We start from the raw sequence: 17,008 nt of genomic DNA on the forward strand, positions 1-17,008 counted from the left end.
TTGTGAACTTTCTCTTTTAAAAGAAGACCGGAAAAAAAGTAGACCGAAGAAAGGACGCGGATGAAGACGCGGCCGCACGTCAACACAGGAAGTAGTTTTTTTTTTAAATAATGTAAATAAAAATGATGTAGTTGATCAATATTACATTATAATCGATACAGTAATCAATGTGAATACTTTATTTATCCATTATGACAGAAATAAATACACAAAAATTATTTGATTACTAAAGCTCTAACTGGGTCAACAACATACACACACACTACATGACGTGTTCATTGGTATAATTTCTGTATATATCTCCTTTGTGTTGGTTAGGTGAGGTAAGAACATATTGATCCCTGAATCATTTCTCATAAAATGTCTCCATGTTGATGAGTCGTCCCAGCAGGAAACATGTTGACCTTAGAGTAACCCTTCATTATTATGCTGTCATTAAAAATAATGAGTGAGGGCAGGACAGCGCTCTACTGAAGGCTTCATCTGTCTCCATGTCAGATAATCACACACACACTGTGTCTGGAGTGTGTGTCCTCCTGTCTGAACACCAGACAGAAAAAAATGTCGCTCGTTCAGCATGTCGGCTTCAATCTGAGGCTCTTAGAGCCACGTTTTATTCACAAACTGCAGCAGTGGAAGCTCGGTGAGCTCAGCAGCAGCCTGATCAGAGCCTCGCCGTGAAGCGACAGCTCAAACGTTTCATCACACGACCACAAAGAAATCCAACAAAAGAGAAACTGACTCAAAGTGGCAGCAAAGAGGTGTGAAGCAGCTGCAGAGCGAGGAAGCAAAAATGATGACAAATGGACGCACAGAGAGAGAGAGAGGAGGGGCGCAGAGGAGACGCAGCATCAACACAAAACACCTGAAACCACACACACACACACAGTCACCCTGTTCCATTATTTAGTGAGACGTGTCCTGACACCGTGCTTTGCTTTGGTGGCAGGAACATTTATTTAAATTTAAATGAACATTTGTGGAACACTTAAAGCAGCAAATGGAGCTCTTCTTCACAACATGATAATATGACTGATGCTTCCAGCGCTCTGACCCTCGCTGTTAGCTGCTGTGATTTTAATGACCTCTCATTATGATCCTCTGCATAACGGCCCTGACTGAGCGCCTCAGACGCAGACATTAGCGTCATGTTTTGGTGGCTCTGTGAATGCCTGTTGGTTCATTAAACTTGTGTGGGTTTTCTAATATCATCAAGCATCTGGTTAAAAGCTTCTCGAGCAGCTGAATTAAACTCAGCGGGAGAGCCTCTGGAAATTGCAATCATGGCAGGAAGCCTTATCCTCCCATTAGCATTCACGCTAGCAGCAGAAGGACTCATTAGAGCGGGCTGGAGATGCTGCAGGGCGCGACCCACACAGTCAGAGGCGAAAAGTCTTTAAGGAAACTTCTCACAACAACAACAACAACAGCGACAAGGACAAAGCTCTTTTATTTTGAAAAGTAGAAAACCTTTGAACATTAGGAAGATATGAAAGAGAACCTGCTGAAGACAAGAACCATATGAAGCCATGAAGAACAGCCTGGAAATATACTGTATGAAAGGTCTGAGGCTGGAAGCATATCTTCAGCTTATAAGGAGCACAGGCTGTGTGGGTTAATGTGGAAAAGTAACAGACAGACAATATGACAGCTGTAATGTTTACAGTCTGATCAACTAGAGAAGCTTTTCCTGAAGAAAATGCAAGTGATTGCTGCAGCTGAAGCTTTGCTTTGATGCTGATGTGAAGGATTGATCTGAATTGATGGAGAATCGGAGCAGTTCAGAGCTTTGTATGCCTCTGTGTGTCAGCCTGTCACCATGGTAACAAGCAGAGGAGACAAGTTTGATAGAGCAGCATCTGATGAGCGTTTTAAGACTAAACTGGAGTCTGTAGCTTGAAGTCTGTAGGAGGAGATACATTTGGCAGACGACCCTCGTTGAAGGGCTCTCTCATAGACTCCCATGTTAAAAATGACAGGGAAACTGCTTAATATTTGAAAAACTATAATTTTCTGAAGTTGACCCGGAATGTTCTCTGTGAGACGAACATTTTGATAGTTGAATGGCTGAAATCGGTGAATGTATGCTGAAGATACGCTGCGCCCAAAAACGTATGGAAGAAGAAGAAGAAGAAGAAGAAGAAGAAGAAGAAGAAGAAGAAGAGTTTGGTTGCCTAGCAACGGCAACCAAACTAAAAAGGTGTTTGCACTCTGTAATGGTCCTTGAATGCATCCAGGGTATCTATATTAAAATGTAAAAATCCAACATGGAACCAGCAGGAAGCCATGATGGAGTCACATGTGAGCAGCAGTCACATGACCAACACTCAGAGAGTGATTGGCTGATCTGCAGCTGATGTAAAAGAGGCTGTAAAAAATCAAGTCTCATTAAAAGTCTTTAAGAGTCTTTTGTACTTTTTATTGAGGTTTTAGTCTTTCTTTAGGGAAACTGTTAACATTTGTCTTCTCATAATGAAAATGTACATTTATCAATCTGCATCAAACATCACATGTACAGTACATCAAAATAAATACATCATCTGGTGGGTCGGTCGAGCTCGCGCGCCAAAATTTCAACGACAGCTACGCTATTCACACGAGAGAGAGAGAGAGAGAGAGAGAGAGAGAGAGAGAGCGGCCGGCCCAACGCCCGGAGACTCCAGAGTCTCTCCAGGACCACCACAGTCCATCCATCTGACTACGTGTGAGAGGAAGAAGACAACAGCACGGCACCGGCCCCGGAGTCGGTCAACATCACAGAACTACAGCTAAGGCCAGGGGGTGGGGGTGGGGGTGGGGGCAGGTAGGAGCGGCTGGAGTATAAAAAACTGCAGGCAGGAGGTGGTGCAGGGGACAGGAGGCAGCTGCCGTCACACTCTGTCCACCGTTCAGGGGTTAATCTTACATGTTGTACTGCTGACCTATCGTCACCAGCAGCGTAACTCAGGTCTGATGTCATCAAACAAAGATGGCGGACGAGGCGCAGGGGGCTCGGCTTTAACTCCACTTCTTCTATGCCGTGTTCTCAGCTACCATGGAGCACCTGGACTCGATGTGCATCCGTGGTTCTTCTCGCCTGAAGGAACCCCACACTCTTTCTGCTGCAGCTGGAGAAAAGGCGCCACCTGCTGTTCATCTCCATAAAGCAGCTGCTACATTTCAAATTACAGGGTGGATGATTTGCAGATTGTTTTTGGGAATTTTTGTTCTTGAGTGTCTGGAAACACAGCTGAAATCAAAGCATGTAGCAGTAAAGCATCAGACTGCAAAATCAGTCAAAACATGGCTTGAAAATCTTGAAGATTATAATTTTGCCACATTCCTCGAGCTGCATCCTGTCCCCGCCTCCTTCCCCTTCTCCCCTCCTTCACTTCGTTTGGCCCCTCTGTCCTCGTCACGTCTGAGGGTCTCCTCCTCCCTCCATCTCCTCCCAGCGTCAGCCACCCGTCACGTCACAGGAGGAGAGAACAGGATCCGTCTCAGGGCAGAAGGGGGCTGGACATCATCGTTGTGTATTTACATCGCCTCCTCCTCCTCCTGGGCGGCAAAGGGAAGGAGGGAGGGGAGGATGAGGAGCTAGGAGCTAGGAGGGGGGTCCGGCCGGTCGTGGTTCAGAAATGTCTTTGTGAGAAGCGTCTCATATTGATACTTCATATTCACGAGTGTCCTGCTGGGATGGAAAGAGGCAGAGTTAGACATGGGATCAGGCGGCGTCAGCTGGTGACTGAGCACACACTCACTCCTCCTGTCTCATAGAGCGGGTTGTCGAACTCCGTCTCCACAGTGATCTGTCGGTACGGGTGGGGGTAGATCAGAGGCAGCCGCAAGTTGGAGTGATATCTGCACCTGGAGCAGGAAGATGAACACCCAGTGTTAGCATGCTAATGTAACATGAGGTTATTCCTGTTCATAGAAACATCAGGTTCACTAAATATGAGCTGCATAAGAGCACTTAAGAAGTTTGAAGGCTAGCTAGCTTTAGCATATAACTCGATCAGTTAATGTGACCCCTGATACAAACGATTTTAGCCACAGGATGCTAACTGCAGTTCACCGAACAGCCACAGGTGTCACTATTTGCAAGAATGTTCTGATGGAGCCTGTTTTTGTGTTTTGTGTAGCTGTGAATTACAAAACAGAACAGAAACACGTCTGTTTGGGATGTTAGCGGGAGTTAGCATACCGCGTCACATAGACGTAGGCGCCTCCTAGCAGCACAGACAGCAGCAGGACGAGGATGAAGATGGCGAGCGCGATGTTCCCTCCGTCCAGAGGGGAGCCGGCCGTCGCCTCTGCAACTGACACACAAACAAAGCGGGTTAATCCACAGATCCGTGTCACCGAGAGAACACACACACACACACACACGACCCCTAAACGTCTGACTGGGGGTGGTTTGGATGCTGTAGGTGCTCAAACAGACAAACACAGCTGGAGGGACGAACAGACACACACACACACAGACACACAGAGACACACACACACACACACTCACAGACACACAGGGATGGACCGGGCAGGCAGGTGTTTGCAGACGCAGGCAGGTGAAGTGAGTTTTTCCTCCTGTGTGATGGTTTATTTGATGTTTCTGTTATCAACACAGACACACACACACACACACACACACACACACACACACAGACTCACCTTCTAAAGCATGGTTGCCAAAGCAGTCATGGTTGGCTGCAAGACATCATTCTGTCAGTCAGTGCATGTAAATCAGCATCACACTTCCTGTTTCAAGGTTCCTGGGTAACTCATGCCCAGAACTGGAGGCAGAAACTTCCCAACATGCTACAGCTGTGTGCACAGAGGCCTGAGCAAACAACACTCTGGATAATTCTGCATGCACACAGTCGAAGGTAAACAGCACCGGGTGTGTTATTCTACAGACAACCGGACGAAAGGTTCAGGCACCAGAATAACACGGAGATCAGCTGATGTTTGTCTTTGTGATGATAACACAAACATCTAAAGTGCCTGAAACACACACACACACACACACACAGAGTCCTGCTGAAGTCTCACCCCTGCAGAGAGGCAGCGGGCCGCTCCAGAACGACGGGTTTCCAAGGATACACTTTATGGCCACCTCTCCAATGAGCTCGTAACCTTGGTAACAGACGAAGGTGAGCGACTCTCCGGGCAGGTAAAGCCTCTTGGACAGGATCTGGTACCCGTTGTCAGGGAGACCAGGGTTCTCACAGGAAACAGACTCCTCGGCTGAGAGAGAGAGAGAGAAAAAAGGATCCCGGCGTTTTTATTTTTTATATCATTTTTCTTTGCGTCAGAGCTCGACTGACAGATCTGAGATGACATGACTCATGGATAATCTCCACCCCCTCCTCCAGGTGGCTGAGGGCTGATTGGTACGGTGCATTAGCATAGCATTTACATATCAAACACTTCACACAAACATTAACACACACAGACACACACACATCATTCCTGGGATGAAGCCTCGTCTCTGGCATGCTGTGTGATCTGTGTCAGCACAGAGCCTGAAATCACACAAACCCACTCATGTTCGATCGCACAGCAACACGGCAACATGGCGCAGAGCCTCTCATCTCCAGGCCCGCTGACAGGTGTGTGACATCACACTGCCGCCATGTTAGCGTCCTCGCAGCCCGCCGCTTTAATAAAACAGCCACCGGCTGCTCACATGTTCTCGCTCTGATACTCACACACACAGTGCGGGAGGCGGGACGTCCACACGGGTGTCCCTGGCTCCCGCCCGTAGCAGGTGATGGTGGCGCCGCCCTGCAGGATGTAGCCTGGGTTGCAGCTGTACTGGATGGTCGTCCCCACCAGAAGTTTGGGGTCGGACAGAGTCCTGGTGGAGTGTTCCACGTGGCCGGGATCCGAACAGTACATGACTGAGAGAGAGAGAGAGGGGGGGGGGGGGTAAACCCTGAAATAAAACCACAATGTGCATGGTGCATTCAAGGACCACTGGAAAGTCCAGGTTTCTTTATATATTCCTAAGCATGATAATAACATAAACTCCCAGTGCTGGACTGATGGTTTAACAGATTCATGAGGCACTCACTCTTCTCACAGAACGGCGGCTGTGAGCTCCAGGACAGGTCCAGCTGACAGGTCAGCGTCTCCCGTCCCACCAGGTCGTAGCCGGGGTCACACTGATAGGTGATGCGAGCCCCTCGCACCAGAGCAACGTGGGACGTCGTCTTCCATCCGTTCTGGATCTCCGGCAGGTCGGGACAGGAGTCGTTCCGGGACACCTCTGAGAGGAGGAACAAGAAGCTGTGATTAATAATGGTCGCCGCGGCGACGGCCTGAACAACGCGACAGCAGACCCTGACACGCCACGGAGACTAATGGACTCATCGTGCAATTACTTGACCGTGAGACAGGATGATGGATTTGATCCATATCACCTCTGAGTCCACGCCGAGGAGGACGGTCTGCTGTTTACCTCAGACCCACACTGAAACTGGCCTCACTGATAGAGAGGAGGGACGGCAGACTCTGCAGTTCCATCAGTGACCACTTGGGGCTCCAAAAAGTGAGGTGATGCCCGCATTACAGCAGAAATAAACACGGCTACCGCCTGTGTGTCAAACCGCTGTGATGTAAGTCAAAGCAAATGAGATTCTCTGGGTGATCAGTCATGATTATTGATCTTCTGGTTGAACTGGTGTTAGAGAGTGGTTCAGGGAACCTGCAGGGGGCGTTGGAGGCGCTGTTTTTGGACTGAACGTCTCTTCAGACATTTAAAAACAAACCACAGCTCCTCCTGCTGCTGCTGAAAACACACAATATTAACAAGAGTCATAAAAAAATCATTAAAGCAGGAAGAGACGGATAAATAAGCCGCCTCCCACCGGGGGCCGGCTGCATATCTGATGATTGATCGCGCTGTATTGCATTACACTGTACAGTATAATAGGTCTGCAGGGATTTGTAAAGTTGAAGTTCCAAGATCAATTATTCATTCTGTATTGACTCACTGCTTCTGCTCCAACACACAGAACTGAGTGTGTGTGTGTGTGTAATTTATTCCCCTCCACACACACACACACACACACACACACACAGACAGAGTAGCCTCCCTATTCACACAGTGTCTCCTTGATTTACTCCTCGGGGAAACGTGTGTGTGAGTCTGTGTGTCGGGAGGGTGACGACTAAATTGGACAGTGTGTGCATCCAAATTGGTGTCAGGTGTTGGAGGCAGTGCAGATTACAACAGGAGCTTGTAGAACTTTCCGTGTGTGAGTGTGTGTGTGTTTTTGTGAGATGGTGAAACAAATAGGATGTGATTGAATAAGGGCAGAGGGAAGCGAAAGGAAGGAAAAATAAAGATGAGAGGAGATGGAAGAGGGAGCGGGCAGCCCGGGGAGGGCGGGGGAGATGAATGGAGGCTCCGCAGCTATTTAAAGGCTGCTTCTGTCTGCACATTAGAAACATTTTTCATAACAAATCCTGTTAAAACATCAAAACCTGTCTCTCTCTCTCTTTTAGAAATTAGGTTCAGTTTAAAAAAAGTTTCATTTGCAAAGAAAAAAGGTTCAAATATCTAAAAAAAAAAACATCAGGCAGCTGCAGTTCCTCCAGTGTCCACATGAGGGCGGAGACCTCCATGTTGATGATGAAATAAAGAGTGGGGGTCCTGAAGTCAAACCCTGAGGAGCACCCACAGTTTGTAACTGTACTGCAGCATCTAAAGTCAAGGAAAGGACGGTGCCTGCAAAGCCTGCAGGTGATTGGATGACCCACCTGTCAATCACAAACTTCAACCAATCAGATCAAAGAGGACACATAATTCTCTTCAATCTGATTGGTTAAGCCTGACTCTGACTGACAGATGGTTCGTCCACTCAGTGCGTGTCTCTCACCCATGTAGTTGATGATGAAGCCTTCGCCCTTTCCGAAGACCAGCCCCGCCGGGTCGGAGTGGAAGGTGACGGTCAGGTCGGGGGTGGTGGAGGACAGCTTGAAGGGGCTGCTGCCGCCAACGTAGCGCCCCAGGATACGAGTGGTGACCTCGTCGCCGTCGGTGATGGTCAACATGTCGCTGTCGCTGATGTTCAGCCTGAGGGCGGAGCAGGGGAGGAGGAGTCAGGGCAAGATGGCCTGAAAGGCTAATCTTTATCTTTAATGCTCTAAACTGGTTAGCTTAGCATAGGCTAAAGTTTGATGCAGACACGTCTGCTCAGAGTCCCAACATGCACTGCAGCGTGCAGACTCAGACTCAGAGGAGAACTCGCTCAGATGAACAGGCTCCCATTGAAATGTGGTTTGAGCCGCAGATCAAACCCGGATGAAGGCAAACAGACTGCAGAGCTCCTCATCAGCATGCTCTCTAAAGTCCACAAGTCTTCACTCAGCGCTGCTGCAGCATCTGACGCCGTGCCTCCCCGCTCTGCATCCATTTTTAATGCCGCCGCCTGGTGTTTAGCCGGGACAAAGTTTGCAGCAGAAGTTTTTTTGTGTGTGTGTGTGTGTGTTCCTCACAGCTGCACATCCAGCAGCACCCGCTTGTCCTCCCCCACGTGTATCCTCCAGCTGCAGTCCTCGCCCTCGCCGTACCACTCAGGCCAGTTTGGAGACAGGATGACTCCTCCAGGACCGGACAGGTCGCCGCCACACTGCGCTGCAGACACAGAGAGAAGAAGAAGGAGTCACAGGTAATGCTAAGCTAACAAAGCTAAACAGACATATTCCAACGGGTATGGAGCCTGTTCAGGACTAAAAGTCGGTCTGACCTTTGCACAGCGGCTCTGTGTCGTTCCAGTATGGGTCTCTGGCACTGATGCACTCTATCACAGGCGGGCCCTGTTCTAACGAGTGACCCGGGTCACACGTGAACTGAACCACAGCTCCGACGCCGTACAGTGGGTCTGACGTGCTGAAGTTCCCGTTCTGCAGGTACGGCTCGTAGCAGTGCCCGCGCTCAAACGCTGGGGGGGGACAGACAGGTTAATGGTCTCCGAGGGTTCTGGGTTCTGGTCTGCGCTGATCACAGACCTGTGTGTGTGCAGTCACAGCAGCTGTACCTTCGTAGCGGATGTTGAATCCTGTGTTGTGGTTGGGCTGGTCTGTGATGAACTGGATCCTCACAGCCGGACCTTCGCTGATGACGCCCTCAAAGGGGATCTGACCGCCCCGACCCGAGTCGAACAGCACCACGGAGCCGGCGTCCAGCCCGCTCCACAGCACCAGCCTGCAGATCAGACAGAGACTCTCTGAGTGTTGGTCATGTGACTCCATCATGGCTTCCTGCTGGGTGCTGAGCAGGTTTTACTGGAGTGAAGTCTTTGTTTTGGATTTGTGGTCTCATTAAATCGTCCCACAGTGATGTCTCACCTGTCGGTCGGCCCCAGCGACAGCCTCTCCAGGTGGAGGTGCAGCCTCTGGTCTTTGGGCGCCTCCAGGGACCAGGAGCAGGACCGGTCCAGGGTTGCGTTGGGTCCGTGGTGCGGGGAAGGAGACAGCACCCTCCCCACAGTGGCGTTCTTCACCGTCCCTCCACAGAGAGCTGCAGGAGGGAGGAGCTTCAGTCAGACACAGACACACACAGACACACACAGACACAGACACACACAGACACACACACAGACACACACACAGACACACACACAGACACAGACACTCACACAGACACACACACACTCACAGACACACACACAGACACACACACTCACAGAAACACACACACACACAGACACACACACAGACACACACACAGACACACACACACACAGAAACACTCACAGACACACAGACAGACACACACACACACACAGACACTCACACACACACTCACAGACACTCACTCACACACACACACACACAGACACACAGACACACTCACAGACACACACGCAGACACACACACACACAGACACACTCACAGACACACACACAGACACACACACACTCACTGACCCCTGCAGCTGGGCTCTTTGCCGCTCCACACAGGCAGGGAGGCGTTGAGGCAGGTGAGCAGCAGCTCCCCCTGCAGGTGGTAACCCATGTGGCAATGAAAGCGGGCGGTGCCTCCGGGCAGCAGGTCCAACACGGACACCTCCCCGAAGTGAGGCCTCTTCGGCAGCGAACAGCTCAGCCTGAAGACTGCACACACACACACACACACAGAGGAACAGCATGTATGATCACCTGAAAGATAAAACAAGGTGCTTTTTAAACCTCCTCTAAGAGCACATGACTGCACACACTGGGAGTTGAATGATGATCAGACACCAGATGATGTTAAAATGTCAGAGAATCTGCATCAGCACACTCAGAAGTCCCCACAATGCTGCAGGCTTTTGAACGCACCACAGGTCTGCTCAGAACATAAATCACGGCGCTAACAGGTCAGTGTGAACGCTGCCCACTAACAGGTCTCTGGTCTCCTCACTGCAAACTGATTAAAACCCAAACTGCTGCAAACACCACAGACACCCCCTGGTCTCAGGCCCGTCCCTCCTGCAGAGCAGAACCATCGCTGTGTCTCCCTTCAAAGGTTTTCAAGCAGCACAGTAAGTTGATCAGTGTCTTTGTGTTGTTTTGTTTCTTGTCGTCAGCAGCTGATGTAACACTTTGATTAATGGCACAGGTGGATTCTTCCTCCTTTGTCCTAATCACTTACATGCCTCCATAAACACACACACACACACACACACACACTCCATACAAAGGGCCACATCCTCCCTGCCTCCTAATGAGATAAGAGCTGATTAATCAGAGCTCTAATCAGCTAATTCACACGACAGATTCAATCACCGTGCAAAGTGATAAGATGAGATGATTTCTGATTATGTAATTAGCGTGTATACAGAGAGCGGGCGGCCCCTCAGGGCCTGATGGGAGGACGCCGTCTCCACCGCGTCCCCGTGTGTGTGCAGACTCACTCTGGTAGTGCAGCTGGAAGACGCCCAGGCTGCCATCCGGCGCGGAGCGGTAGTACACGGACAGAGTGTTGGTGGGGCTGCGGATCACCTGACCTTCCACCAGCAGCGTGTGATTGGCCAGGACCAGCGGGGCGCCTCGCTCGTCCACACCTCTGATGGACAGCTGCTCGCCCTCAGACAGGTTCACACTCTTCACCTGGAAGAGAGTTCAGATTCCTTAAGTACCTGTGGCTGCCACCAGGGGGCAGAGTATAACCTGGGTTCAGATCAGAGGCCAGCATCTTCCTGACAGAGCTGTGTGTGTGTGTGTACCTGCAGCTCCACGCCGTAGCCGGTGTACACGGTCACCGTGTAGGTGCAGTGCAGGAGGGCGCCGTCGGGCAGAGGCGGGTCGTCGGAGGAGTCTATGTACCCCTCTGGGTCTGAGAAGTTGAGTGTGCAGCTGGACGGTGCTGAGGACAGACAGCAGAGGACAGAGAGCAGAGGACAGAGAACGGAGGACAGACAGCAGAGGACAGAGAGCGGAGGACAGAGAGCGGAGGACAGACAGCAGAGGACAGAGAGCGGAGGACAGAGAGCGGAGGACAGACAGCAGAGGACAGAGAGCGGAGGACAGACAGCGGAGGACAGACAGCAGAGGACAGAGAGCAGAGGACAGAGAGCGGAGGACAGAGAGCGGAGGACAGAGAGCGGAGGACAGAGAGCGGAGGACAGAGAGCAAAGGACAGACAGCAGAGGACAGAGAGCGGAGGACAGAGAGCAGAGGACAGAGAGCAAAGGACAGACAGCAGAGGACAGAGAGCGGAGGACAGAGAGCAGAGGACAGACAGCAGAGGACAGAGAGCGGAGGACATAGAGCAGAGGACAGACAGCAGAGGACAGAGAGCGGAGGACATAGAGCAGGACAGAGAGCGGAGGACAGACAGCAGAGGACAGAGAGCAGAGGACAGACAGCAGAGGACAGAGAGCAGAGGACAGAAAGCAGAGACGTTTATTTGTGCGCTGCCTTGTAATCCCTATATGTGAGTCTGCCTGGAAATCCCTGCTGCGTAGAATTAACGATGGAAATTAAGAGGAAGTGAGCGGCTGCGCGGCCAGGACGACCGAACAAACACACACCTCCTCCCTGCTGTGAGCGGACCGGCTCAGGTTGATCCTCTTAATGCTGCTTTCACAGCCAAATGTTTCACTTTTAAACCTCTTTAATGGCAGCTTATACAAATGTGACAGAACTAAAGTGGACTCAAAGGCCTGCACCTGAGGCAGCGCTAATCTTCACAACAAACCATCGTCCTGTGTTAAAAACAAACACTCAGTCCTCCTCAGCACCCAGCAGGACGCCATGATGGAGTCACATGACCAACACTCGCAGAGTCTCTGTCTGACCTGCAGCTGATTACCTGAGTTATTCTGCACACACACACTGACTGCTCTCTGACTGCAGACAGGATGGAGTGTGTGTGTGTGTGTGTGTGATACCTAATGGAGGTGCCTCCGTCTCTGCGTCCCCGTCCAGCATCGGGCCCACCGTAGTGCCCTCAGGCTCCGGCTCAGGAGTGTGTGTCTGTGTGTGTGTGTCTGCCAGCTGAGTGTGTGTGTCTGCGGGAGGAGGCTGGGTTGGCCGGCTGCCTTGGCCTGACTCTGCAGCTGATGCCGGGGCTTTGACTCTCCTCAGCGATCCCTCGCTCTGCTGCTCCGGGGAGTGACTCCCAGGGAGGGAGCTGACGCTGAGTCCTCTGCCCAGGAGAGGGAGCAGGTTCTGGGGCAGAGGGGAGGGGAGCAGCACTGACTGCAGCAGACCGGAGCTCCTGGCTTTGGAGCCGGCCTCCTTGGTGCTCCCTGGTGTCGCTCCTGCAGGATGTGTGGAGGGCAGAGCTGTGGGGACGTCTGTGTCTGCAGAACAAGAAATGAAGCACACACACATGAGAAGACGGACATGTCCTCCAGGGGGCTCTGTCCACGTCCTGCTGCTCTTATCAGGGGCAGGGTTATCGAGCCAGCACAGTGACGGTGTGGTTCACCTCCACAACACACACACACACACACACACACTGGGCAGTTAAGCATGACAGGAGGCGAGCAGTGGGGTGTGTGTGTGTGTATGTGTGTGTGTGTGTGTGTGTGTGAAGAAATGCACAGACAGGCGAAGCGCTCTGCCCTGCATGCTAAAACACCACCTCCAGCAGCTCAGCTCCAAAACAGCACACAGCAGCATTTACACACACACAGGCAGACACAGACACACACACACACACACACAGACACACAGACACACACACAGACACACACACAGACAGACACACACACAGAGTCCAACACTGGCTCAGTGCTGCCTCACATTAATGTGTGTGTGTCAGGATGGATTGTCCGCTACACAAACAGACAGAGAATACACACGTTGTGTTGTTTACTGCACACAGTGTCGTCTTCTCATCTCCACCACAGCCTGCACTTATTCAGGCAGTAGTAGACACACACAGTGAGAACACACACACACAGACACACACCGTGACCTTCGCTGCTCTTTAAAAGAGATGATCACATTCCAGCAGCCCGCCTCTTACTGACTGGCTGCAGTCAGTCGCAGGATGTTTTAAGATCTCTCCAGACTGTGCAGAAGGTGAAGAACCAATGAGGGCAGCAAGTTGGCACTCGACCATTTTGTGGTTAGATTCTCTGCTCCTCAGCAGCTTCCTGTCTGAGCACGTGGTCCAGTCTGTGTGACAACTGATGAGTCTTTAACATGCAGTTCCTTGAATGTCCACTTGAGGGCTGGCTCCAAACATGAGTCTATTTCCTTAAAATGCCTGAAGTGTGAAAGGGCGTTCAGATTGAACCCTGTGTGGCTTCGAGCACACGTGAACTCGCAGCGCCTCATGAATCTGTGTGAGGCTCCATCTTCCCTGAATCAGCCGCTGCTCCGGGTGAGTCGCCCTCCTCTCACTAAACGCGTCAGGTTTGTCGTCCCAGCAGCGCTTTGTGCGGTTTTGTAGAGGAATCTTCTAGAAGGCGTTGTGTGGCTGACTCTCCTTTGTCCTTAATTGGTCTCCAGTGAGCACACATCTGCATTCACCGAGCCTTTGTTTGTCGTCGCTCTCATCCCAATTAGCTTATTTATAGCAGGAGGGTCGTCCTCTGACTTTGAAGCATCCAATCAAGGATGGCTAATGAGAGACACGCATGAATGCAGATGGGCGGGATGAGAGGCTGAATCCTGATGAGCTCTGTGGTTAAAGTGGTTTGATCCGCTGACTCGTGCAGCAGGTCGTACCCCTCCTCAGACAGGACGGTTTACTTTACATCCTAATTTATGTGTAATGGTACACACTTCCTGTCCCTCAAGTGGGCGGGGCCAAACCTCTCCCTGTGATGTCACAGAGGTAGCATTCTGTTTGTTTATTTAGCATTTAGCAGCTAAAGTTAGCATTAAAAGTGAGTGGATAGCGTGTCTGTTAGCAGCTATATTTATCATCAAGGATGTTTTTACAAACATCAGCAGCATGTCAGAGGCAGAACTTTTCGTGCCCCTCAGCTCTGAGCTCAGAGTCTGATGTTTGGTTAACGTTGATCATCCTTTTAATTAATTTCCTGTCATGTCTGTGGAAACGTGCTGACAGCCTCACAGCTGCCGGAGTCATTCCAGCACCACATGAATAATTAAAGCCCAGATGTTGTGAAGTCCATTAGTGGTGTTTATCAGAACCAGCGCGGGTTTCCAGGTTTCTGTGATGATGAGGGCTGACGGACAGTTCTGAGGTTTCTGTGCTCAGACACAGGCACAGCTTCAGCTCTGCTCTCAGAGCGTCACTCTGCCACCACACTGCTGCATTAACATAAAAAAACAAACAGCTTCACAGCGAGAGGCGCCGAGGAGTGATGGAGCTGCTGCTGATGAGGAGCAGAGCGGGTCATGTGACACAGGAGGAAGCACAGAGCCCGATAAACTCTTTAAAAGATCCTCTGTCTGGACTCATTACTGTGGATCACATCATAATAACCTAAGGACCCTCGCACGGCTGATGGCGGAGCAGCTTGGTGTCAGACCTCAGAAGCACCGCCTCTTTCAGCCTCTCATGCTGCACATGGTCGTTTCAGGTCAGAGGACGCTGATGGCGGGACAGTCCAGGACACTTGGACACAGAGGAAGCATTCAGACACAGGAGGTCACTGACAGATGCCTGAGAGCTGGGTTCATGTGAGCACATTGCTGCTGCAGAATAAACAGCCTGCCCTGAACGGTGTGTCCTTGCTTCAGAATGTCTTTAAAGGCTGAAAAGCTCCATCCTCTCACAGTCCAGAGGGATCTCAGAATCAGCCCTGATCTCCGTCAGCTCACACCCACCACTCCTCCTGCTTCTTTACAGGACGTTTGTCTTTCATCCCTCCACTCAGATGGAGAGGTCAGCCGGGCCTTTGAAAGCACCGACATCAAGGCTCCCACCGAAGGCCTGCTGACGGTGCAACGACCTTTCACACCTCCACCCGACAGACACAGAGTGAGGACTGAGGTCTGGAGCTATGTGAAGTCCAGGTATGATGTCTGTGGTGGTTCCTCCTGGTTCAAACCTGGCTGCAGGCTCCACCTTTCTGTGTGGAGTCACCCAAAGGCTGGGAGGGTGGAGGAAAGTATTACTTCGGTACAGAAACAAAGTGCAAATACTTAGTTACTTTCCACCAATCAGGTTTCAGTTTCACTGAAAATCAGATCTGATTTGATCTGAGAGGCAGAGCGTGCAGTCAGGACGCTCTCCGCCTCAGTAACAGATTTCAAAGCTGTCCACGTTAAGCAGCAGCCGCTCCTCCTCAGCTTATATGATTGAATCTGCACAGCTCAGACGTCTTGTGCTGTCACAGCGTGGGCGCCTCGTCCATTAACAAGCTGTTGACAAAGAGACAAATAATAAAGACATGCAGCTCTTAAAGGCAGCTCCAGCTCAGTGCAGAGAAGAGAAATCATAGCTGTGTGTTTCATGAGGATCCTCTGACAGCACAGCCGGCCAAACCTTTCAGAGCTCCTCCAGTTTGTCTGACGGCCAGTTTGGTCGTGGTTCAAGCGGTTAATTAGGCACGGCGAACCTTCACAAGCTGAACGCCAGAAAGAGCTCTGCCGTCTTCTCCAGTGTCTGCAGCTTCATCTGTCCCTGAGCGGCCGTTATCACACAGCCGTCCACCTGATGCTGCTGCTCTGACCTCTGTGACCAGGCAGGAAATGAGCTGTGGGGGGGCGCCGAACGCATCGTCACCGCCATCAGATCAGACGCCACACATTTGGCTGCTTTAGCCTCCATGTCAAGGTGCAAAAAGGAGGAAGAAGCTCCATGAGGCAGCGTTCACAGCTGGCTCTGTTAGCCAGTCAGGTACCGACAGGTGACGTGAGGCCAGCTAACGACCCACCAGCCCCCTCTGTTGGCCAGGAACAGGTTAAACAGGAGGCACAGTTAGCTAAGACACACCAGCGTCCATCTGATCAGCTGCTTCATGTCAGCTGGCGGCCTTCAACGCCACATGCTGCTGACCGGGAGGTGTGTGTCCTCATCACACATGGACTGGCTGTGCTGCAGGGGTACACAGGGCCTGTGTGTGTGTCTGTGTGTGTGTGGAGGCAGTATGCAATGGTTTCAGTGACTGCAGGCTTTCATTGCTGCTCTAACACAATCAGGTCTGAGAGAGTAAAGCAATGTCAAAAAAGGTTTCAGTGGCGCTGGGGGGGGGGGGGGGGGGGTTGGGGGACGACAACAATGAGGACGGCTCCTTTGTGTCTTTGTGTGTGTATATTTGTGTGTTTTTCAAAAGCTGAACCTCTGCACTGAAATACCTCGTCTCTTTGTTTTCTTTGTGGCTGTGTTTAATTTGTATTCCAGAGGCTGGTGGCTGCTCAGAGAGCTTTATCAGACCAGGACTGGCAGCAACAGTATCTGCAATACATTCCCTGTCTGCCATGTCTGTTCCCCATGGAGACACACACACACACACACACAGAGCACGACTCCGCTGTCTGCACAGCCGATCACAGGCTGGGTCTGGCTGCAGACAGGTCAGTTTATCACAGCAGGTGCAGCACGGCTCCAAAACACGTCAAAAAAATCCGCCTAAACACACAAAATACAGCCGAATATTATTTCTAC

General features: G+C 51.0%; 2 protein-coding genes across 2 annotated transcripts in view; both read right to left on the bottom strand.

The window, feature by feature from the left end:
* Positions 1 to 2,553: 2,553 nt before the first annotated feature.
* Positions 2,554 to 8,368, bottom strand: sez6l (seizure related 6 homolog (mouse)-like). Its single transcript, XM_028417321.1, has 8 exons — positions 7,863 to 8,368; positions 6,053 to 6,247; positions 5,688 to 5,879; positions 5,029 to 5,223; positions 4,648 to 4,683; positions 4,184 to 4,298; positions 3,741 to 3,846; positions 2,554 to 3,670 (listed from the first exon to the last, which is right to left on the bottom strand). Exons 1-8 carry the CDS (start codon positions 8,035 to 8,037, stop codon positions 3,638 to 3,640), a joined length of 1,047 nt encoding a protein of 348 aa, XP_028273122.1. The 5' UTR covers positions 8,038 to 8,368; the 3' UTR covers positions 2,554 to 3,637.
* A 109-nt stretch (positions 8,369 to 8,477) lies between these two features.
* The window catches only part of myo18b (myosin XVIIIB), a 42,156-nt gene continuing 33,625 nt past the window's right edge, over positions 8,478 to 17,008 (bottom strand). Inside the window, exons 42-49 of the mRNA XM_028418525.1 lie at positions 12,513 to 12,776; positions 11,196 to 11,335; positions 10,884 to 11,079; positions 9,916 to 10,101; positions 9,334 to 9,505; positions 9,024 to 9,190; positions 8,733 to 8,927; positions 8,478 to 8,620 (exon numbers count right to left, since the gene is read on the bottom strand). Of these exons, the coding sequence (XP_028274326.1) occupies positions 8,478 to 8,620; positions 8,733 to 8,927; positions 9,024 to 9,190; positions 9,334 to 9,505; positions 9,916 to 10,101; positions 10,884 to 11,079; positions 11,196 to 11,335; positions 12,513 to 12,776 (1,463 nt within the window). The remainder of the gene's footprint in view (positions 8,621 to 8,732; positions 8,928 to 9,023; positions 9,191 to 9,333; positions 9,506 to 9,915; positions 10,102 to 10,883; positions 11,080 to 11,195; positions 11,336 to 12,512; positions 12,777 to 17,008) is intronic.

This window comes from Parambassis ranga, chromosome 12 (assembly GCF_900634625.1).
Source record: "Parambassis ranga chromosome 12, fParRan2.1, whole genome shotgun sequence".
Taxonomy (NCBI): Eukaryota; Metazoa; Chordata; class Actinopteri; family Ambassidae; genus Parambassis; species Parambassis ranga.